Source organism: Dioscorea cayenensis, chromosome 20 (genome assembly GCF_009730915.1).
Source record: "Dioscorea cayenensis subsp. rotundata cultivar TDr96_F1 chromosome 20, TDr96_F1_v2_PseudoChromosome.rev07_lg8_w22 25.fasta, whole genome shotgun sequence".
Lineage (NCBI taxonomy): Eukaryota > Viridiplantae > Streptophyta > Magnoliopsida > Dioscoreales > Dioscoreaceae > Dioscorea > Dioscorea cayenensis.
Genome location: NC_052490.1, coordinates 31,296,501 through 31,320,376, shown reverse-complemented (window position 1 = coordinate 31,320,376; position 23,876 = coordinate 31,296,501). Strand labels below are relative to the sequence as shown.

Here is a 23,876-nt window from a genome sequence, read left to right as displayed (position 1 = left end):
GGGATCATTGGTGAGTTTTTCAGGGACTGTTTTGTAAGAAATTATATTTTGAGGGACTAAATGTGAATTTCGGCTGAAAACTTAAGTTGGAGAAAACTCTAGATTTTGATGGTTCATCTTCTTCTCCCTTCATCTGCTACATGAAACCGAAAATGAAGAAATGGGAAGAAATTGGAGGTTTTAAGGAGAGGGACTTTGGAGATCGTCGGAGGGAGCTCATGGGAGATATGGTTTTAATTGGTAAGAGCTTTTCTCGGTGTATTTTTGATGAATGAGTGTATGTATGCATGTATATATGTGTATTTGATGGATTTGATGAAAAATAATTATGGATTTGAGTAGGAAAAAAACATGTTTAATGATTATAGATGATTGTTGCTTCGATTTGTGTTGAAAAAAATCATTGTATTTATGATGAATCTAGCTTGAATGGAGGATGAGATTTTTCGGTTTTCTATCGTAGCAATTACTGTAGCACCGAGATTAGGGTTTGGTTTGATTAATTAAGTTGATGATGATGATGATGATTAAGGTGTTAATGATGATGGTTAGATTGAATTGGTTGGGTTTAACCAAATTAAAATGGGTTGAGTTGAATTGGTTTGGTTGAGTTGGGTTTGATCAAATCAAGTTGAGATGGTTTTGGGTTTGGTTCAATTGATTTGGGTTAAGGATTTTTGGACTGAACCAAATTGGTTCAATGGATTTTTGAATAAGAATTGAGTTTGGTTCAGTGAATTTGAGTTTGGTTCAATGGAATTGAGGTTGGTTCGAGGTTGGTTCATAATGGTTCAGCCCAAATTGAGTTGGCTTAATTGTAATTGGAGACCAATTTTGGTTATACAATGTCGAGTTTGAACCGATTGGAGTGAGTGGGCCAATTAGAGAGTCGATTATTGATTTCTTGTATTTTCATTGGGATAAATTATGTTTTTTTAGTTGTCGTATTTATTTATTTTTATTATGTTATCCTACTAGGTGTTGATTAGGGCTTGGGAGGAGTTCCGGGTCTAGCAAGGAACCCAAGGACACCGGGTGAGTTGGTAGTGGCTATTATTTTAAATAATTGATTAATTATTATTATTTTGAAATAATTGTTTAATGGCTAGTATTTTTGGAAATAAATGTTTAAGTATTTCATTTTTATCATGTTTAATTACGTATAAAGGTCGAAATATACTTATATTTATTTTCCTACGATGTGCCATGATAACCGTATTGATACATCGGTTTTGTATAATTATACGTGATTTGTGAATAGTGAAAAATACATGTATATGTGATTTAATTATTCAATTCTTGTATTTATTTTTGATGGGTATATATGCTTTGATTTGGAGTGATTTAGAAACCATGTGAGCATATTAAAGATGTTTTATCGGCATTATTAGTAGAATTGGTTTTCATTCCTGGTATAGGAATGGTATCGTGGATCTGGGCTTTACTGGCATTATGCGTTGTTATACTTTTTGGCGTTGGCTTTGTGGAAAAATAATGGTTATTTCCGTGATGTGAATACTTGTCCCGGAAAAAGGATCCCGTGTTATGATTTATACTGAGATGGTATTATTGTCGTATTTACTTGATGGTTTTGATGGTGACGGGCTAAGGCCCGACTCACTGCGATGAGTGGGTCCCCACGGGCCGCCTTTTAGAGGTGGCGTGGTGGACCCGGGTGTTGATTACTACGAGGGCCGGTTCGGGGTGGGGAGTGTAGAGCCCCGATCGGATATTCATCGGATAGCCGGGGTCACCGACCGGTGAACCGATGGGTCGACGTTAGGACGTGAGTTCCTTGACGGCTCGAACCCTAGCCGCGCCACGGCGAGGGTTTAGAGAGTTTTCTAGACCATGTTATCTTTCGGGTGAGTGTTGGGTATTGCTTTATTTTTGAATTTGAGATTTATGTTATATTTTTGAATTGTGATGAGACCGGGACTCTCACAAAATTTGTGTTTTTCCGAGAAAAATCAAATTGATGTTGATTTATGTTGAATTTATGTTTCAAGAGTTCTTTAAAGATTGTATTTTTGCTAGAATTCGGTATTTTTGGAAAAGTTGGAAAAAAATTATTTGAGAAGTTGGTATTTATATACTTTATATATACTCGTATTTAAATATTTGAAATTATTATGCCACTACTGACCAACCGAATGTCTTTGTAAAGTCTGCAGGAGCGGGACCCTTGATTGCTCGATTGAGTATAGCGCTAGTCGGGGGTTGAGTCCAAAGATTGCAGTGGGTCCCATATCTTTCTTTCTATTTATTGGTGTCGTGATCTTGTAGCGGTTGTACTCCATAAATTTGAGTTATCAGTATTCATGGTATTTATGTATTTGAACATGTAGTTGGTGTGAAGTTGTAAATTGTGATTTGTAGATCTGATTTTGTTTAAAGCAGGGTGTCAGTTTCCAGTTAAAAGAGAATTTTAACTGATGGGTGCCACATTTACCTCAGTAGAAGGGGTGGGTGTGACACCTTACCTCAAAAACAAAGGTCTTACCTTGCTTTAATGAGATTAAGCAAGAATAAGAGCTCTCCTCCACACCTTCACTCTTTCCACTCTCCAAATACAAGAGAACAAACCCTCTCTATCTGTGAGCCCCACCCCTTAATTAAATCCTAGCCATTTATATTATTTTTAATCCTAGCCATTGATATTATTTTTTTTAATCCTAGCCGTTGATTGTGTTTTCAGTCTCAAAACCCTAGACACCTCTTCACCCCTCTGATTTTCTGATTTAGATCGCTGTTAGGAAAAGAGAAAGACCTAGTCTCATCTATCTCTCCTTGTTTGAGGATGGTGTCGGCGGCGATGATGGAAGAAGGGTCTCGTCATCCATGGTTGATTTAGTATTATTGTTGAGGTAAGCATCCTCTTCCTTGGATCTTTGACCAAAATGTAGAATTGTTATTGTAGTTTTCTAGATCTTGATCTGGATGGGTTAGGTTAGCTTCTTGTTTGAGGAGTTTGAGATTAATTTGAGAGGTTTTAGATTTCTTTTTTGATAATGGTAGAAATCCCTTTAGCAGAATTTGGAGGAGAGTAAATTAATAAACTTGTAGAGTTCGACTTGGCTAAGTACTTGCCAAATTTTAGAATTTTTGTAGTTGTATCCTGTAAGATATAGCCTTTGAATGCAAATGCCTTGGGTACGATTTCTGTGCAGGCCTTTAAGTGTTTTTTATTTATTTTATCATTTTTTATTCTGAATTAGGCGTTAATTTATGTATAAAAGTTGTAGATTTTGATATTATCTAAATACCTGCAAATTTTAAGATTTTATGGATCTGTAGTTTGTGAGATATAGCCCTATTAGTATAATTGTCTCGGATGATGTTTCTGTACAGAATTTGAATAATTATGGCAATTTTTTATGATCATGGAGATTGAATTGGATATGGTGAAAATTAAAAAAGTTGTTCATTTTTGAGTTATCTGATTTTCTGTTTTGAGTTATATGATTTTCAGTAAAATTTCATTACTTTTGGAGTTGCAGGTTGAGAGATATACATATTTTAAAAGTATATGTCTGAATTATAAGTTTGCAGAAATAGCTAGAGAATCAAATGAATGCTATAATTTGATAACTACTCCAAATAAAGTGAATTTCGGATATGTCATAGTCTTAGGTGTCTACTTTTCTCAGAATCTTGAAATTTGTGATTTGGAATAGTATATGTAAAGTTACGAGGGGTTTAGTGATCAATGGTCGTGATGGAATTGTTCATTTGCCCTTTAGTGGATAATTGTTGTTGTACCCTCGCAAGAATCAATATTTATAAGTCCAGATTAATAGCTTAAACTTTTTGCATTTGTACCCTTCTAAAAATCTCATTTTGTAATATTATTACTTATTAGCCTCTTAAGCTTTGTAGCATCATCAGATATTATTTTGAAATTAATAGAATATCTTCCCAAATATAGGACATGCCAAAAGCCTTAAATTCGTGTAAGATTTTGGAATATTTTTGGGCGTTGATCAGGTAAGTATCCCACATATAAATTCTATTATATGTATATACTTGAAAATTCTAGTTTTATGAACTTTTGGAATTTTTGAAAAAAAATACTGATTATTTTAATTTATATTTTGAATTAGAATTATCTGAAAAGTCTAATTTTTTTATTTAAATTCGGATTATTTAATTTCTAAAGTTTTAGATAGTTTATCTAATAAGTATTATTTAAATTCTGAATTTCAGATATTTTTAGTTAATTTATGATTAATTATTATTATTATTTTAAATTATCTGTTCATATTTGGATTCAAATAACTGGTTTATTTTGATATGATAAAATTGGATCACGTGACTGCTACAAATTTTGCCTGGCAAATTACTCGTATTTTGCCTGACCTGAATTTTGATAGCTTATAATTTTGTGAACATGAAGTATTTTGACATAGAAACTAGTTCTCAACTAACTATGCACTAAACTTGTCACTTGAAGTTAAACACTAACCGTATTGACATGTACTCTGATATAGAAACTATAGTTTCCACTGTTTTCCTTCTGTGAAGAATAACTGCCTTTAATAATTCCAGCTCAGATCACCGAGGGTAAAAATATGACCTCTGATAATTCTGACTCGAGTCACCAAGGGTAAATATATGAATTCTGTTATTTTGTTTTGGCAATAGTTGTTTGGGGGACCTATATGTTCAATTTTTGACATTTGTGTTTATTTGAACTAAATTTGATTTTTGATTTTTTATTTTGATAAATTATGAATTTTGTAAATGATCCCTATATTTTTAGTGGGTATTTACTGAGCTTTTGAGCTCATAAATGTTGTTAATATTTCTTTTCAGATCAAGTGTAGAGTTGGGTGGAGGATAATTTCGTGAGGACGGTAATCGCTAAATTATTAGCATGTAGTAAGTCTTGGTTATTAGGGGCGCCATCTAGGTTTTATTTGAATAAGTTTGTATTCTTTTTACAAAACACTTAGTCTAATTCTATCAATGTTGAACTATATTCTTATCTTACTAATTTTGACCTCCTTGTTAGATTCTTTGTTTTGTTTTGGATTAGATTTTGAGGCCTTGTATGTTTACTTGGCTTCGGGCTTGTAGTTGTATGGCTGTTTGTCGCGTCCCTGGTCTATTGAGCCAGGTTTGGGGAGTGACACTATCTTTCTCTCTTTACACAACATTCAACAAACATAACACTATATATATATAATAGAGCAATCTAGACCATTAAATTAAAAGAGATCAAGATTTGGCTTCATCCCAAGAATATTAAGCTAATATTTAACAATAATATTATTTTAAATGATATATTTCATGGATCTTGCAAGCTTGAAAACCTTCTTGCTTATTATTAGATGGATAATATTTTTTTTAAGTGACACACCCCCAACTCTACCTCTCTTTCTTCGATAGAGTATTAGTGCTGCTCATGCATGTATTTTTTTCTTTAATATATTATGATTTATTTACTTTATTTTAAAAAAAACCCCAATAATTTTTTATTAATATAGATGTGTGATAATTAACCTTCCTAACAAACATGTTGCTGTTGGTTGTGATTGAAACGTTTAAAGAAGAAGTTGAGGTGAGATGCTGTGAAGGTTTGATGAAGGTGAGAAGGTGCTGAGATATATAGCTGTTGTAGTGCTGGTGTGAATATGCAGAGAAGCTATGTACTGTTCTTCAGTTGTCACAAGAGGGTAGTTTGGTCTTTTCAGGTGTTCAAATGGTTGGTAAATTCGTTGAGTTTTTGGCAGGAAAGAATGAAAGGTTCTGGTGTGTTTGATCAAGGTTTTGTGTTAAGTTATAGGCAGCCAGATGAGCAAGGTTGTGAGAGGAATGGATGGTGGAGATTGAGTAATCTGTTGATTTTGTTTAGTTAGGCAGTATAAGATTAAGCGGTTGAGGTGCACCAAATGTTGACACGTTAGAGCATGACTCAGCTCAACTTTGTTTTAAATGTTTTGGTTCTTGGTTACTGTTTAAGTTTTGTTTCTGAAATGTTTTTTTTCTGAAAAAATGAGAACTTCCTTATTGTAGCTTGCATGAATTTTCATGTCTTATATATGAGAAATTGAAGAAAGTTTTCTATAACAAAGTTGTTCCTTACGGTATTTTGTTTCCATATAGTGTTTAACAGTTGCCGTAGTTTAGAACATGTTGAATTGCATACTTTATTAAGGGACTATTTCCAATAAGTTTTAAATGAGGTCATAGAATTAAGCCACAAATCCCAAAAATCAAAACTCATACAAGAAAAAGTATTTCATCCTCCATGAAAATCAAACCTGGAGATTAAACAGTAGTGTACTTCAGTAGTACAGGTACTGTTTGAAAGGACTGAGATAAAATAAAAACAAACAAGCTTAAGACAAATTTTTAAGAACTTTATCCCTAGCATATTCTTATTACACATTTCAAACTAAAAACCGAGGATGTCTGCCTTTCCAATCAAAGCACTGTTAAAGTGGATTATAAAGGATTTTATTTACATTCAATAAAACAGTAAAAGAGCCAGATAGATAACTTCATTCACTTACTTCATTAAAACAGGTTAATATATATGCCTTTATATCAAGGCTTACAACATTAACTTTTTGACTTAGAAACACATATAACTGCTGAACAACCAGTATCACAATCACCAAGATAACCGAACAACTGACTCATAACTTAATCCTACATATGACCAAGTGTTATTTCTTCCACTCAGACTGCCACACAAGCACTTACATCGCTGACACATAAGCAGCTTTTTATCAAAGCTAAGCATGCAAAAGAGGAGGAATGCTTTGTTCATAGTAGAAGAAATTATGAGGATCAACTTGACCCTTGACAAGAGCCAACCTTAAGAAGTTACTCTTGAAGTACTTGTGACCCCACACCTCAGCCATGAAATAGCTTGTGTTTCTCCCTTCATTCATCCCTAAATCCAAATCTCTATAGTTCAAGTATGCACCCCTGGGAATCTTTGAGACGTAAGGTGTCATTTGATTGTATAAATTTCTAACCCAGTTCAAGTTTTCTTCAGCCTCAGCCTCATCAGCCCATGCCACAAGATAAAGGATGTTGAATAGACTCCCCTTCCTATGAGGAAATGGTGTCTGGAACTCCGGAATCTCAGCCATCTTCCCGCCATATGGTTCAAAATAAATGGCTGCTCTGTCAACTTGCAGTAAACTATTCCACAAGATGTTCAATGCATCTTTTGGAAGAAGATTCACTGCATAGTCAGACTTAGCCTTAAAATTAGCCTTTTGTTGGAGGCTCCTATCGAGAAGGATTTCAATAGAGGAATCACTAGGATAAAGGGCAAAGGACAAGACTGACTGAATCCAACTCATCTCATTCAAATCACTCGCTTTCACTCCCAACTCAGGAAACCTATTGTTCATCACCTGCAGAGCCTCATTGGACTTCCCTAAATACAGCCCATTGAAGAAAACTTCTGCTCCTTTGGTACCGTTCATTAGAGTTTGCATCACAGTCTCAATGAACAATTCCTCTGGGAGATTGTAAGCGACGTGCTGCCACTTGTCAATGATATCTATTGCACCATCCTGTAATGACTTGCGGACATTGAACAAGGTAACAGTTTGAGGGACTGGAACTAACCTCAACTTCCATAAAAGAACAACACAAAAGCTCACAGCTCCACCACCTCTCACAGCCCAGAAGAGATCCTCTCCCATGGAATCTTTGTCCAATATCCGGCCATGCACGTCCACAAGTCTTACATCCAAGACATTGTCAGCGGCGAGTCCGTACTTCCTGACAAGAGTTCCAACGCCACCGGCACCTATCTGACCGCCGACGCCAACAGTGGGGCAAGTGCCAGCCGGGGAATCCAAGTGTTGTGCTTTGGTTGGCTATTTGGTAGTATACGTCGCCCAAAGTTGCACCGGCCTGGACCAACGCCGTGCGATGCTCTACATCAACGGTCACTTTTCGGTAGTCGGTGAGGTCTAGAATCATGAAAGATTGGTTGTCCACAGTTCGGTAAGAGAGTCCTTCCAAATCATGGCCACCACTCCGAACTCTAAGGGAAAGAGAATAGTTTTTACAACAGAGGACAGATGCTTGGACATGGGATTCCTGAGTTGGTGTGAAGATGAGTAGGGGTTTTGGTGTTTGTGGGGTGGTGAACCTGATGTTTGAAATGGAGGAGAGGAGAACGGTGGAGTAGGAAGTGGTGTTTGGGAAGTAGAGTAGTTCGGAGATGTTATTTGGTAAGGTTTTGCTTTGGAGGCATTGGACGAATTGTTCAGTGGTGAATGAATGGCAAGTTGTTCCGAAGGAGATGGAGATGAGGCATAAGAGAAGGAGAGGAGTTGCAGAGCTTGAAGCCATTGGTGCATGGAATGAGAAGTTTTGCTTGTTATTTATAGGCTTAGCTAATCGCTTGCCTTATTGAAATTTTAATTTTTTGTGTTTTTGTAAATTGGTTAAATTAGTCATATTCAAGCATAGGCATTAATTAAATAGATGAACTTGTACGATTAGCATCTCCCGAAAAATTAGAAAATTGTATAATTAATGGTTGGAAGTCCCATCATAGTGTATTCACAAAACAACAAAGATTCAAGGAGAGAAGAAAGAATTTCACACTGACATATATATTTATATATGTGTGTGTGTGTGTGTGTGTGTGTGTGTGTGTGTGTGTGTGTGAGCGCGCGCGCGTTGAGACCATACTATTTTTATATCCACGTGTGAAGAAAGTGATGGATCTAATGGGTATAAACCCTAATTATAACCCTGGATCTTCTTGCTTGGAGATTGCTTAGGAACAAAGAAAGTGGCGGAAGCGTACCTGCACTTGAATCCATTGATTATGATGAAAGTGATTGGGTCTTCGTGGTTCTTCTCACCGATCACACGCAGAGAGGGAGATGGGAACCCTAATTCGAAAAACCCTAATTCTGAATCTCAGATCGGTGCGTGCTCAGTCAGGGACCACACCCTATTTATAAGAAAACTTTATGGGGCTAATTACAAGTGTAATACCCTGAACCTTTGGATAATTCATCGAAAAAAATATATTCGAGGGGTATTACTACGATTCTGATAATATTTTTATGCAGAGCAATTTTGGTGAGAAACCCAAGCGGAAAGAACAAGGACTTAAATGTAAAAAGTTTTTTTAAAAAAATTTTTGGGTTAAAAAAATAAATGAAAAAGGATGGACATGAATTGTCTATGGAAACCGAGGACTGAAAAGTAAGATGGAAGGGATCTTTTAAAAAAATGTTGTGTTATAACACAGGGGACCGTTGGGTAATTTGAAAGGGACCTTTTGAGAATACTATTTCATAATTCAGGGATCATTGGTGAGTTTTTTTCAGGGACTGTTTTGTAAGAAAAATATATTTGGAGGGATTGAAAGTGAATTTCGGCTGAAAAATGTAATTTAGAGGAAAAAAATCTAGGGTTTGAGAAATGGTTCATCTTCTTCTCCATCTTTGTGCTACTGATAACCCGAGAAGAAAAAAATAAAAATAAAAAAATGAAGAAATGAGGAGAAAAAAATGGGAGATTTGAGGGTGGGGATGGGAGATCGCGGAGGGAGCTCATGGGAGGGATGGTTTTAGTTGGTAAGAGCTTTTCTTGGTGTATTTTTTTGATGAATGAGTGTATGTATGCATGTATATATGTGTATTTGATGGATTTGATGAAGATAATGATGGATTTGAGTAGGGAAAAAAACATGTTTAATGGTTATAGATGATTATTCTTGATTTGTGTTGAAAAAAATCATTGTATTTGTGATGAATCTAGCTTGAATGAAGGATGAGATTTTTCGGTTTCTTGTAGCAATTCTGTAGCTACCGAGATTAGGGGTTTGGTTTAGTTAATTAAGTTGATGATTATGATGATTAAGATGTTAATGATGATGGTTAGATTGGAATTGGTTGAGTTAGCCAAGTTGATTTGGTTGGATCAAACCAAGTTATAATTGATTTGGTTGAGTTGAATTGAATTGAATTGATTGAGTTGAGTTTGATTTTGGTTTAACCAAGTTCATTTAATTGAATTGGAATTGGGTTTTGGATGAGAATTGAATTGGTTGGGTTTGATTGAATTGATCCGGTCGGGGTTTGATTAAATCAGAGTTGAGTGTGGTTGGACTTGAATGGTTTGGTTGAATTGAATTAGTTGAAGTTGATTTGGGTTTTGGTTTTGGATGTTGGGCTAAGGGTTTTGGGGCTGAACCAAGTTGGTTCAATATATTTTTGTATAAGAATTGAGTTGGTTCAAGGCTGATTGGTTTAATTAAACCTGGTTCGAGTGAAATTGAGTTTGGTTCGGTGAATGTGAGCTTGGTTCGATGGAATTGAGGATGGTTCGAGGTTGGTCAGGAATGGTCTAGTCCAAATTGAGTTGGGCTTAAGTGCAATTGGAGACCGATTTGATTATGCTAGGTCGAGGTTTGAACCGATTGGAGTGAGTGGGCCCCGATAGAGTTGATTATTATTTTTTTGTATTTTCTTTTTGAGTTTAAATATGTTATTTATTTTTTTATTATATTATTCTATTAGGTGTTGTTCGGGTCTTGGGAGGGAGTTCAGGGTCTAGCAAGGAACCCGAGGACACAGGGTGAGTTGGTAGTGGCTATTATTTTTAAATAATTGATTAATTATTATTATTTTGAAATAATTGTTTAATAGCTAGTATTTTGGAAATAAATGTTTAAGTATTTCATTTTATCATGTTTAATTGCAGTATAAAGGTGAAAATATACTTATATTTATTTTTCCTACGATGTGCCATGATAACAGTATTGATACATCAGTTTTGTATAATTATACGTATTTGTGAATAGTGAAAATACATGTATATGTGATTTAATTATTCAATTCTTGTATTTATTTTTTTGATGGGTATATATGCTTTGATTTGGAGTGATTTGCGAAAACCATGTGAGCATATTAAAAGATGTTTTATCGGCATTGTTAATAGAATTGGTTTTCATTCTGGTATAGGGAATGGTATCGTGAATCTGAGCTTTCTTGGTATTATGCATTATTATCGTTTGGCATTGGCTTTGTGGAAAATAATGTTTATTTACGTGATGTGAATACTTGTCTGGAAAAAGGATCACGTGTTATGATTTATACTGAGATGGTATTATTCTTTGTATTTACTTGATGGTTTTGATGGTGACGGGCTAAGGCCCGACTCTGCGATGAGTGGGTCCCCAGGGCCGACCTTTAGAGGTGGCGTGGTGGACACAGGGTATTGATTACTACGAGGGGCCGGTTCGGGTGGGAGTGTAGAGCCCCGACCCGGATATTCATCGGGTGGCCGGGTCGCGCGGGTGAGCCAGATGGAGTCAGCGATGAGGACGTGAGTTCCTTGACGGCTCACGAACCTAGCGCTGCCACGGCAGAAGGTTTAGAGAGTTTTCTAGACTCATGTTATCTTTGGGTGAGTGTTGGGTATTCTTTGTATTTTTGAATTTGAGATTTATGTTATTTTTTTGAATTGTGATGAGGCGATCTCTACAAAATTTGTGTTTCTGAGAAAAATCAAATTGATGTTGATCTATGTTGAATTTATGTTTCAAGAGTTCTTTAAAGATTGTATTTTTGCTAGAATTACGGTATTTTTGGAAAAAGTTGGAAAAATTATTTGAGAAGTTGGTATTTATATACTATATATATCTCGTATTTAAGTATTTGAAATTATTAAGCACTCTGAGCCAGCTGAATGTCTTGTAGCTGCGGGAGGCAGGGACCCTAGATTGCTGATCGACTATAGAGCTAGTCGAGGTTGAGTCGGGGACTGCGAGTGGGTCCCCTTTTCTTTATTTCTTGTCGTTGGTGTTGTGATCTTGTAGCGGTTGTACCCATAAATTTGAGTTATTGTATTCATGATATTTATGTATTTGAACACTGTAGTTGGTGTAAAGTTGTAAATTGTGATTTGTAGAGTCTGATTTTGTTTAAAAGCGGGATGTCGGGTTTCGAGTTAAAGGGAATTTTTAAGCTGATGGAGTTCACATTTACCTCGAGTAGAAGGGGTGGGTGTGACATCTTTTTGGTATCGAGTCGTAGGTTGAGATATCCCAGGTTTGGTAGAGATCACGGGTTGTGATCCGAGCCTAAGTTTAGAAGTCGTGTCTAGACTTAAAGGTTTAGTAGTGATTAGACGAGAAAGTTAAGGGCCCGATAGAAGTATTTAGAGTCTCCAGTCGGGTTTAAAACCTAAGTTGCATGTTGGGATTGAGGGAGTGATAGTAGGTTTTTGACATTTTGAGACAAAGAGGTGAGTAGTGTCTTTATGATCGGGATCATGGGTTGAGATATTTGTGAATTGTTTTTTTATCCAAAATGAGTTGACTTGAAGATGCCAAAGAAGTGTGTTTGGCATGTTGTTTGATGATCGATATATAGTGATTTGCGAGTGTGATTATTTACTATTAAGCATATTTGTAGCAAGAGAAAGCGGATCTTGGAACCGATAAATGAAATTCGGTGATATCGAGTTGATGCATGCTAAGAAATTTCGAGGGACGAAATTTTTTTAAGGGAAGGATTGTAATACCACGAACCTTTGGATAATTCTTGGAAAAAAATATTCGAGGGTATTACTACGAGTTCGATAATATTTTTTTATACGGAGTAATTTTGGTAGAAACCAGTCGGAAAGAACAAGGACTTAAATGTAAAAGTTTTTAAAAAAATTTTTGGGTTAAAAAAATAAATGAAAAAGGATGGACATGAATTGTCTATGGAAACCGAGGACTGAAAAAGTAAGATGGAAGGGATCTTTTAAAAAAATGTTGTGTTATAACCTGGGGACCGTTGGGTAATTTGAAAGGGACCTTTTTGAGAATACTATTTCATAATTCAGGGATCATTGGTGAGTTTTTTTCAGGGACTGTTTTGTAAGAAAAATATATTTGGAGGGATTGAAAGTGAATTTCGGCTGAAAAATGTAATTTAGAGGAAAAAAATCTAGGGTTTGAGAAATGGTTCATCTTCTTCTCCATCTTTGTGCTTCTGATAGCTCGAGAAGAAAAAAATAAAATAAAAAAATGAAGAAATGAGGAGAAAAAAATGGGAGATTTGAGGTGGGGGATGGGAGATCGCGGAGGGAGCTCATGGGAGGGATGGTTTTAGTTGGTGAAGAGCTTTTCTTGGTGTATTTTTTTGATGAATGAGTGTATGTATGCATGTATATATGTGTATTTGATGGATTTGATGAAGATAATGATGGATTTGAGTAGGAAAAAAACATGTTTAATGGTTATAGATGATTGTTGCTTCGATTTGTGTTGAAAAAAATCATTGTATTTGTGATGAATCTAGCTTGAATGAAGGATGAGATTTTTCGGTTTCTTTGTAGCAATTCTTGTAGCACGAGATTAGGGTTTAGTTTAGTTAATTAAGTTGATGATTATGATGATTAAGATGTTAATGATGATGGTTAGATTGGAATTGGTTGAGTTAGCCAAGTTGATTTGGTTGGATCAAACCAAGTTATAATTGATTTGGTTGAGTTGAATTGAATTGAATTGATTGAGTTGAGTTTGATTTGGTTTTAACCAAGTTCATTTAATTGAATTGGAATTGGGTTTTGGATGAGAATTGAATTGGTTGGGTTTGATTGAATTGATCTGGTCAGGGTTTGATTAAATCAAGTTGAGTGTGGTTGGACTTGAATGGTTTGGTTGAATTGAATTAGTTGAAGTTGATTTGGGTTTGGTTTGGATGTTGGGCTAAGGGTTTTGGGCTGAACCAAGTTGGTTCAATATATTTTGTATAAGAATTGAGTTGGTTCAAGGCTGATTGGTTTAATTAAACCTGGTTCGAGTGAAATTGAGTTTGGTTCGGGTGAATGTGAGCTTGGTTCGATTGGAATTGAGGATGGTTCGGGGTTGGTCAGGAATGGTCTAGTCCAAATTGAGTTGGCTTAAGTGCGATTGGAGACCCGATTTGATTATCGCAGGTCGGGGTTTGAGCCAGATTGGAGTGAGTGGGCCCAGATAGAGTTGATTATTATTTTTTTGTATTTTTCTTTTTGAGTTTAAATATGTTATTTATTTTTTTATTATATTATTCTATTAGGTGTTGTTCGGGTCTTGGGAGGGAGTTCAGGGTCTAGCGAGGAACCCAAGGGACACGAGGGTGAGTTAGTAGTGGCTATTATTTTTAAATAATTGATTAATTATTATTATTTTGAAATAATTGTTTAATGGCTAGTATTTTTGGAAATAAATGTTTAAGTATTTCATTTTATCATGTTTAATTAGCGTATAAGGTCGAAATATACTTATATTTATTTTTCCTACGATGTGCCGTGATAACTCAGTATTGATACATCGAGTTTTGTATAATTATCGTGATTTGTGAATAGTGAAAATACATGTATATGTGATTTAATTATTCAATTCTTGTATTTATTTTTGATGGGTATATATGCTTTGATTTGGAGTGATTTGCGAAACCATGTGAGCATATTAAAGATGTTTTATCGGCATTGTTAATAGAATTGGTTTTCATTCACGGTATAGGAATGGTATCGATGAATCTGGGCTTTCTTGGTATTATGCATTATTATCGTTTGGCATTGGCTTTGTGGAAAATAATGTTTATTTACGTGATGTGAATACTTGTCTCGGAAAAAGGATCACGTGTTATGATTTATCTGAGATGGTATTATTCTTTGTATTTACTTGATGGTTTTGATGGTGACGGGCTAAGGCCCGACTCTGCGATGAGTGGGTCCCCACGGGCCGACCTTTAGAGGTGGCGTGGTGGACACAGGGTATTGATTACTACGAGGGGCCGATTCGGGTGGGAGTGTAGAGCCACTGATCGGATATTCATCGGGTGGCCAGGGGTCGCCGGGCCGGTGAGCCGATGGGTCAGCGATTAGGGACATGAGTTCCTTGGCGGCTCCCGAACCTAGCCGCTGACCCACGGCGAAAGGTTTAGAGAGTTTTCTAGACCATGTTATCTTTGGGTGAGTGTTGGGTATTCTTTGTATTTTTGAATTTGAGATTTATGTTATTTTTTTGAATTGTGATGAGGCGGTCTCTCACAAAATTTGTGTTTCTGAGAAAAATCAAATTGATGTTGATCTATGTTGAATTTATGTTTCAAGAGTTCTTTAAAAGATTGTATTTTGCTAGAATTACGGTATTTTTGGAAAAAGTTGGAAAAATTATTTGAGAAGTTGGTATTTATATACTATATATATATCTGTATTTAAGTATTTGAAATTATTAAGCCACTACTGACCAATCTGAATGTCTTTGTAGCTGCGGGGAGCGGGACCCTAGATTGCTGATCGACTATAGAGCTAGTCGAGGTTGAGTCCGGGACTGCGATGGGTCCCCCCTTTCTTTATTTCTTGTCATTGGTGTTGTGATCTTGTAGCGGTTGTACCCATAATTTGAGTTATTGTATTCATGATATTTATGTATTTGAACCTGTAGTTGGTGTAAAGTTGTAAATTGTGATTTGTAGGTCTGATTTTGTTTAAAGCAGGGTGTCAGTTTCCAGTTAAAAGGGAATTTTAACTGATGGGTGCCACATTTACCTCAGTAGAAGGGGTGGGTGTGACAACAAGTCTGCCCATCATAGATTTGACAATTTTGCCCCCAGGAATTCTACACAACATATGATTAATATGTATATCCACACATTTAAAATTAGATAATTAGGACCAAATTCAAACTTGAATTAGATCACAATTTGGGTCCATTCAAAACTTGAATATAATAAGATAAACACAATTATAAACATTAGTTGTGTACGTCTACACAACTTATGCACATAAGTCCTTATATCCCTACATATTGTGTGGTCCACAACCCAACAATCTCCCACTTGGACCATACAATCATGCACTTTCGGGAATTCAAAATTGTGTATAAATTACTATCAACAACCAAATGTAATTACAACTGAAAAATTACCTAAATCAATCTCGTCCATCGACCTCATCAATACATGGAACAAAGGGCGCTCGTCGCCCAGATATAATGCAACTAAACCCACGATGATCACATATACCGACTTAACTAATAACATAGATCAAGTGTGGATGTGTAGCATGGAAATTACAAGCCGATGTGATCTACGCTTGTCTATTTCCAACTGGTCCGACTTTTAAAAAAACTTTTATGAGATTATAGTTCGAGAGTAAAAACAATGAATAATCTAGAAATTTCACAAAAATCTATTATAAATGTCATGACATTAATACAAATATTAAAACCAACTAAATATAAACTCCCACTAATCAAAGCATCTCTACAAATGTCGACCATATAAGCGACATGCTTATTAAAAACTATAGGAGCTAATGCAAGCGGATCCACAACAATGGAGTTTATCCCTATAAGCTTTAATATTAATAAAACAACTACGAACTCTTGCACTTGTTCTAATGGCTTGAAGATGCAAAATCAGCACTCTCAACCTCACGTTGCTTTATCCGATCTTCCTCTTGTGCTAAATGTGAGATAAGTTCATTTACTGTCCATTTTTCCTTTTGACAGTTATAATTCACTTCAAACTGACTAAATTGAGGAGGGAGGGAAATCAACACCATATGCACTAGAACATCTTCTGGTATCTCAAATTTCAAACTCTTTAATTTTCCAGCTAGATGACACATATCAAGGACGTACTCTCGTATATTCCGATCACCCTTATACCTCATGGAAACTAGTTTCTTTAGTGTAGCACTAGTCTCCGCCTTATCACTTCTTACGAAGCGTTCTTCCAGGGTGTCAAGGAACTGCTTAATGTCCCTTTTATCAGATGTAGTGTTCAGAAAAGTCTCCGGGATTGTATTCTTCATGATCATTAGACCTATACGGTTAGACCGCTCCCACCTCTCAAAAACTCTCCTATCCTCAAGAGAGCTTTGATCTGTAAGAGGTGCAGGACATGGTTCTCTTAATGCATAGTCTAGATCCATACATCCCAAAACAAGTGTCACCTTGTTTTTCCAAGTTTTGAAATTTGTGCCATTAAGCATAGGAATGCCATTGAGTGTAGTAAATACATTATTAACACTCATGATGTCAACTGTTCATTGAGCAATTAACAAAAATCAACTCACAATTAAATAACAAAAATATAATAATCAAGCATATAAATAACAACCACCCATCTACAAGTCAATTGTTGTGACAGTAAACCTAGTCTTTGGACAGAGATTCAATTCACTAGTAATCAACTTGTTGCAGTAATCAAGTTTTATAGTAAAATCTAGTCAAGTATGAAGTCTTCCTTTGGGCCGACTAAATACTCACAATAGACACTTAATAACTATAAACAACTTATTACCACATGTGCAAACAAATCTCTGCCAGACAACAGTTTTCCTTTGGGCCGACGTGTTGTCTGCATGAGAATAAGCATGCACTAACACCATGGTTATTCACAAACAAAAGATTTCCACAACAGAGGTCACTTTGGTGACGATGCTGCTTTTACCAATTGTAGTAAATACCCAAGAAAGCTATAAAAGCAAACTCTAAGTTGTTATTTCCTAATGATTATTAAAACAACTTTATAATTATGAATAAAAATTAAATTCATAATAATTTTAAATAAACTTCAACAATCAAATTAAAATCCAAATATTATCCTAATCCAAATCAAAGTAAAATTTAAATTAATATAAATCATTAATTGTGCTCCTGCACCTTGATATTGGTAATAATGGAAATTAACTTACTAAAAGTAAATATAAACATGTATTGAAATCCATGATACATGATAATCAATAAATCTTTATAGAAAAGCATTAGCACAAGGGCTTGATGATTTTCCCGTAGTATAAAAATTAAATCTAGTATATATATATATATATATATATATATATATATATATATATATATATATATATATATATATATATATATATATATATATATATGAATATCAAATCCATCACACTCATCACCTAGGATAAGTCAAATAATTTAGTTCAGAAGAACCAATCCAATCATAATTTCCAATCTACTGAAAAAAAGCCATGGCACGACTTTCAAAATCTCTTTGAGAATTGCAATATAACAATTAAACAATCATACACGTACCAATATATGTATATATAACCATCGTTATATTAGCATGAAAAACCTCAACCGAAGCATGCATAATAAAATCAATAAATTCAAGATTTAATTATAATAAATCCCAAACAATTCCAACACAAGATGGCTCTGGTACCACTTGATGGATCTAATGGGTATAAACCCTAATTATAACCCTGGATCTTCTTGCTTGGAGATTGCTTAGGAACAAAGAAAGTGGCGGAAGCGTACATGCACTTGAATCCATTGATTATGATGAAAGTGATTGGGTCTTGTGGTTCTTCTCACTGATCACACGCAGAGAGGGGAGATGGGAACCCTAATTCAGAAAACCTAATTCTGAATCTCAGATCGGTGCGTGCTCAGTCAGGGACCACACCCTATTTATAAGAAAACTTTATGGGGCTAATTACAAGTCTGCCCATCATAGATTTGACAATTTTGCCCCCAGGAATTCTACACAACATATGATTAATATGTATATCCACACATTTAAAATTAGATAATTAGGACCAAATTCAAACTTGAATTAGATCACAATTTGGGTCCATTCAAAACTTGAATATAATAAGATAAACACAATTATAAACATTAGTTGTGTACGTCTACACAACTTATGCACATAAGTCCTTATATCCCTACATATTGTGTGGTCCACAACCCAACAGAAAGATCTTTGAACTTTTTTTAAAGACAATTTTTTTTTAAGAAATCCTAATTTATGTTGAAGATGAATTTTAAATAATTTTAAATTAGTTTGAATTAGTAAAATCCAAAACACATTCGACTTATACATTTAAGAAAATAAAAAATAATAACAATAATGCTAGTGTGAGATAATTAATTCAATATAAATAAAAATATTTATGATCAAAATATAATCTACAATATGATCCAAACTTTAGTGATCCAATAATTTATTTCAACCAGTAATATAATAAGATTACGGTGTTTTAATGGTTTAGTTTTCAAATTCTATATGTGATTTGTTTTTATTTTATAAAAAAAAATAAATTACTTATTAAATTTGGTTTTTAATTAAATTACACTAGACAAAAAAAGTTTTAAATAAAATAAATAAATAACAATTTATTAAATAAAACTATCTCACAAGATTATTCATGGCTAATATTTCATTAAAAATAAAAAAATGGAGAGATTAAAAATTAATTTGCTTTTAAAGTTTTGTTTTATGGCAATGCTATAAGCAATTTCACACACACATATTTTTATTATTAGATTTCAGCCATATATTAAGAAAGAATTATTTTCAACCTTTGGCGTAATTGACTAGTACGGCAGTGGAAAGCCAAGCTTAAAAATACATTATAAAACATGAAAAGAGATCACATGGTCATGGTGATGATTTCAACGAGATTTATTCAAGTACATTAAATTTTTATTAATAAATTTTTTTAAGTGATATATTCATTGGATTCCATAAAGACCTATATAGTAACGGTGGGTTTTCGTATTTTTCTTAAACAATGATTAATAAGAAGAGGAAGAATACTTGTTTTTTTATTTTAATAAATTCATAATTTATCTATTTTATTATATAAAATAAAATAAAATAAACCGCTTTCTATAATTTTTCAATATATTTTTCTCAAAAGATACAACCAACTCTCTATTAATTTACTGTACTTGGGATGATTATCCCTCTACACAAAATAATGAAGTGTACTTTACTCCAAATTGAATTGCATATTTCATCGAGGGATTATTATCAATAAGTTTAAAATGAAATCATAGAATTAGACCAAATCTCAAAAGCCATACGGTAATTTATCCACTTTGTTAAAAAAAAAATCATACAGCCAAAAGTAGTTAATCCTCCATAAAAGTCAAACTTTGAGATTAAGTCATTAATAATGAAATATACAAAAGAAGCAAAAGTGCATTTCCGTGATACAGGTAGCGTGTAATCCAATCAAATGAAATAAAAGTAAAACTGATCCAGCAAGATAGTTGTACATACTCGTAAAGTCAATCATTCCCTAAATATCTCCCTTCCAAAACTCTCATTTTGTGAGGACATTTGCTTGGACAATTTTTTTTAAAAATAAATTTGTGCAGTTGATCTTATATATCTTTTTAAGTTGGCATATATATTTTATTAATGATAGTTCATTAATAGTAATTTATATATGTAGTATATTATTACCCTGTGTGTTATGTGTTGCTAATAATATATATATAATAATAAACTAACATGTTGCTACTAATAAATATAGTATATTGGCTTATTAAACACAGATAAATATTAATATAATCACATATATATCTAATATTAATAATTACCAGTAATATTATATATATAGTAATGACGTCAAGAGTGATGACCATGAATTCCTATAATTTTAAACTAAAATCAAATAATTTCATAAAAATAAAAAAAATAAAGTCAAACTCCAACCAATTATTGTATAATATATGAGTTATTAATTAATATACAAGCATTATAATATATATAATATTATTGGACATCATTTACGGATATCCACAAATGATAAAAAATATAAAAAAAAAAAATTAAAAAACATGTGGAGTTAGAATTTTAGAAGGAGAGCAAGCATCTGAAGCAGACTCGAGCTTTTAAAACATTAGCATTTAGTCCATATAGTGATAGTTATAAACATTATGTATTATAATATTTGTAATTAATATGATATTGTAATATTATAAACTATAATACGGTACATTGCCCTTTATTATGTGTTTATTGTAACTTAATAGTACTTATTTTTATTAATATTTAATAAAACACTAATATACCATGCTTAAATATTATATAAAATTATATGCAAGTTGGTCTTAATCAGCACACGGGAGTAAGTATGCCTTATCACCACCCAAATGACCCAATTACTCTTAAGCTTCGTCCACTTAGCATCCATGTTTTAGGACCAAGTCATAGATTGTCAATTTCCTCCAAGTGTCGCATGTTTGCTTTTACTAAATGAGATGCTAACACCGATCATACCATCGATCTGTTGGTAATTGCAATGCTACTAGAAAATATGCATCTCGTGGTGAGTATTTCACGGTGCTTTATGCAAAATCGTCATAAAATATAACATTTACAGTAAAAATCATGACAGTCAATAAAACTGCAATAAATTATATGTATTTTATAGTAAAACTGCTACAAAACGTAATATTTGCTGTGATTATTACGATAATTATTAAAATAGTAATGAATTGTACGTATTTTGCGGCAATCTATACATGCTATTAAAATAGATGTAAAATCTACTCCGAGAGCGTTTCAAGGAACAATTTTAATTTTTTTTATAACATTTAAATTTTATTTATATTACTTATAATATTAATAATTGAAAAATATTAATTACACCTAATTATTTATGCAATAAATGTCCATAAGACTCTTGAAATCCAAGGTATAAAATAATTTCTATAGTAGGAGTTGTTTAATTATATTATTTTATATATGATATTTTCTCAAAATTTTTCACAAAATTTTAAAAAACTCTGATGTGAAGCTGGGAGAATGCCTAGTTTTAATAAAAACCGCTGCAAATACAACTTCGCACTGTAGGCTTATTAAATTAAAGTAAATTAACAATATATATATATATCATTATAAATTAATTAATTTTTCATTCATTATTCATTTAATTTTATATTTCCAAATCTTTTTTCTTTCAAAGAAAAAAAAAGAAAAGGCAACAATATGCACCACTTGTACGTGATTATTATTTGTAATATGATTTTTTTTTTGGTAAATTTGAAATGAATGGAATTCAATGGTATGACAGTTGAATATTTGGATTAATTTTGAATTATTGTTGTTGTGCAATTTTTATAATGTAAGTATACACTATCGTAAATAAAAAATATAATGATAAAAAGGTATCATCCCACGAGAATTGAGTTTATTAAGTATCAAAATTACTCTAATTAACTCTAATTCTACTTGATTAATAAAATTGAAAAGATTTAATTTAGAAAGATCTAATTCGAGGAATAAAGAGACAGGAGAAATCAATGCTTAGAGATTCTAGGGGTTCGGAGTTCACCTAGACTAATTTCACCTATTGATGTTATTTCTTATGATATCATCAAATTTCCTTAAATTACATATTGATCTTTCTAAAGCATCAACAACATATTCCATTAGATAAGTTAACATCATCCCTGAGATAACTATGAATTTATGAAACTCATTAAATTATGAAAATTTATAATGATGGATTCAATCTCATAAATATTTCTATCTTGTGATGATTGTTTGGTATTTCAATCAAAACCCAATTCAATTATCACCTCTTGATTTCAAATCGAATTATCAATCATACAATTGTTAATAGAACAATCACAAGCATTAAGTATAAACTATAATACTAGCATAACCTTGAAACAAGTATCAATTAAATTAAACAAAGATAAATTTAGGTTTTCATAGTCTAACTACATCATAGCCCAAGGAAAAAGGTATTTAGATAATGATAAATGCAAAGCACGACATATTCACAAGGGTCATAATCAAATAATCAAATAAACAAAGTATAACTAAAAACAAAAACTTGGAAATCAATCTTCACCAAATCTTCGCTCCCGATCTTTGTTCTCTGAATTCTCCTGTCCCTATCGTCCAAAATCTAGTCTCTTTTATAACTCAAATATCGGGGTAGTGCCTAGGTGCAAAAGAGTATAACTTCTAGGCGCTATATTTTTTTTGTTTTGTATCTCTTAATGTTGCAAAGCCTAGGTGCTAGACTTTCTGTTTTGCTTGTTTACTCTTTATTGAAACTTGCTCATCTCTTTTCTAATTTTTGTGATTTTGATATATTCTTCTTTCAAATCATTCTTTTTGTTTTCTACAATGTAATAACAATAAGATTATGAGTAAAATTGATTCAAAATAAGTCACATTTCATTCATCATGAGTTAAAAAGTACATATATATATATATATATATATATATATATATATGTATATATATATATATATATATATATATATGCAAATTATACTCATAAATTGTTAAAAGAAAGCAGGTAAGCATATTATATATATATATATATATATATATATATATATATATATATATATATAATTGACACTCAAGGGCATGTTGTACATTGTTCATGACTGCCTGCCACCAATTCATTAGTTGTGATAATAAATACATGGGATTTCAACTATATAGTAATTCATTAATTATGAGTATAAATACATGGGATTTCAGCTTTATAGGAATTCATTAGTTGCGAGTATATATACATGGGAGTTCAGCTCTATAGTAGGGCTAGACATGGGTTGAGATGGCCCATAATTTGACCAAATTATTTTTGTTCAAGCCCAACTCATCTGAATTTCATTCAGCCCAGACATAACTTACCTTAGCCCAAAAATAAACAAAATTTTATTTTATTTTTACAAAATAATACAAATAGATAAATAAAAGTATTTGTACAACATTAATATTTTGTCACATAATTAAATAAATACAACCAAAATAAAAAAGACAAAACCAAAGTGAAAAGGGTACATCTTTTATATATATATATATATATATATATATATATATATATTAAGTAATTCGGGTTGGATTAAAATTTGTATGATCTAAACCCAACCCGAAATTCAATTAGACTTATGTATTTGAGCCCAACTCGACTCTTTGGACTTTTTTTGAGCCCAAATCTTATATATAGTTTTTGGGTTGGGTTTGGACCAGCTCATGGGTCACTCTGCCCATGGCCAATCTACTCTATAGTAGTCTCTGAATTGCACAATATTTCTATAAAACGATTTTATTTCGAATCTAAGCATAGCTTAGAAAGAGATATGGAGTTTTTAGAGA

At 33.1% G+C, this 23,876-nt stretch overlaps 2 protein-coding genes across 2 annotated transcripts; both read right to left on the bottom strand.

Annotated features, from left to right (window-relative positions):
• Positions 1-6,743: 6,743 nt before the first annotated feature.
• Positions 6,744-8,328, bottom strand: LOC120251447 (berberine bridge enzyme-like 18). The gene is made up of 3 exons (XM_039259966.1): positions 8,126-8,328; positions 7,891-8,017; positions 6,744-7,847 (listed from the first exon to the last, which is right to left on the bottom strand). The coding sequence occupies exons 1-3, from the start codon at positions 8,326-8,328 to the stop codon at positions 6,744-6,746; spliced, it is 1,434 nt and encodes a 477-aa protein (XP_039115900.1).
• Positions 8,329-16,377: 8,049 nt separating this feature from the next.
• LOC120251446 lies at positions 16,378-16,917 on the bottom strand. Its single transcript, XM_039259965.1, has one exon. It carries the CDS (start codon positions 16,915-16,917, stop codon positions 16,378-16,380), a length of 540 nt encoding a protein of 179 aa, XP_039115899.1.
• Between the last annotated feature and the right edge of the window lie 6,959 nt (positions 16,918-23,876).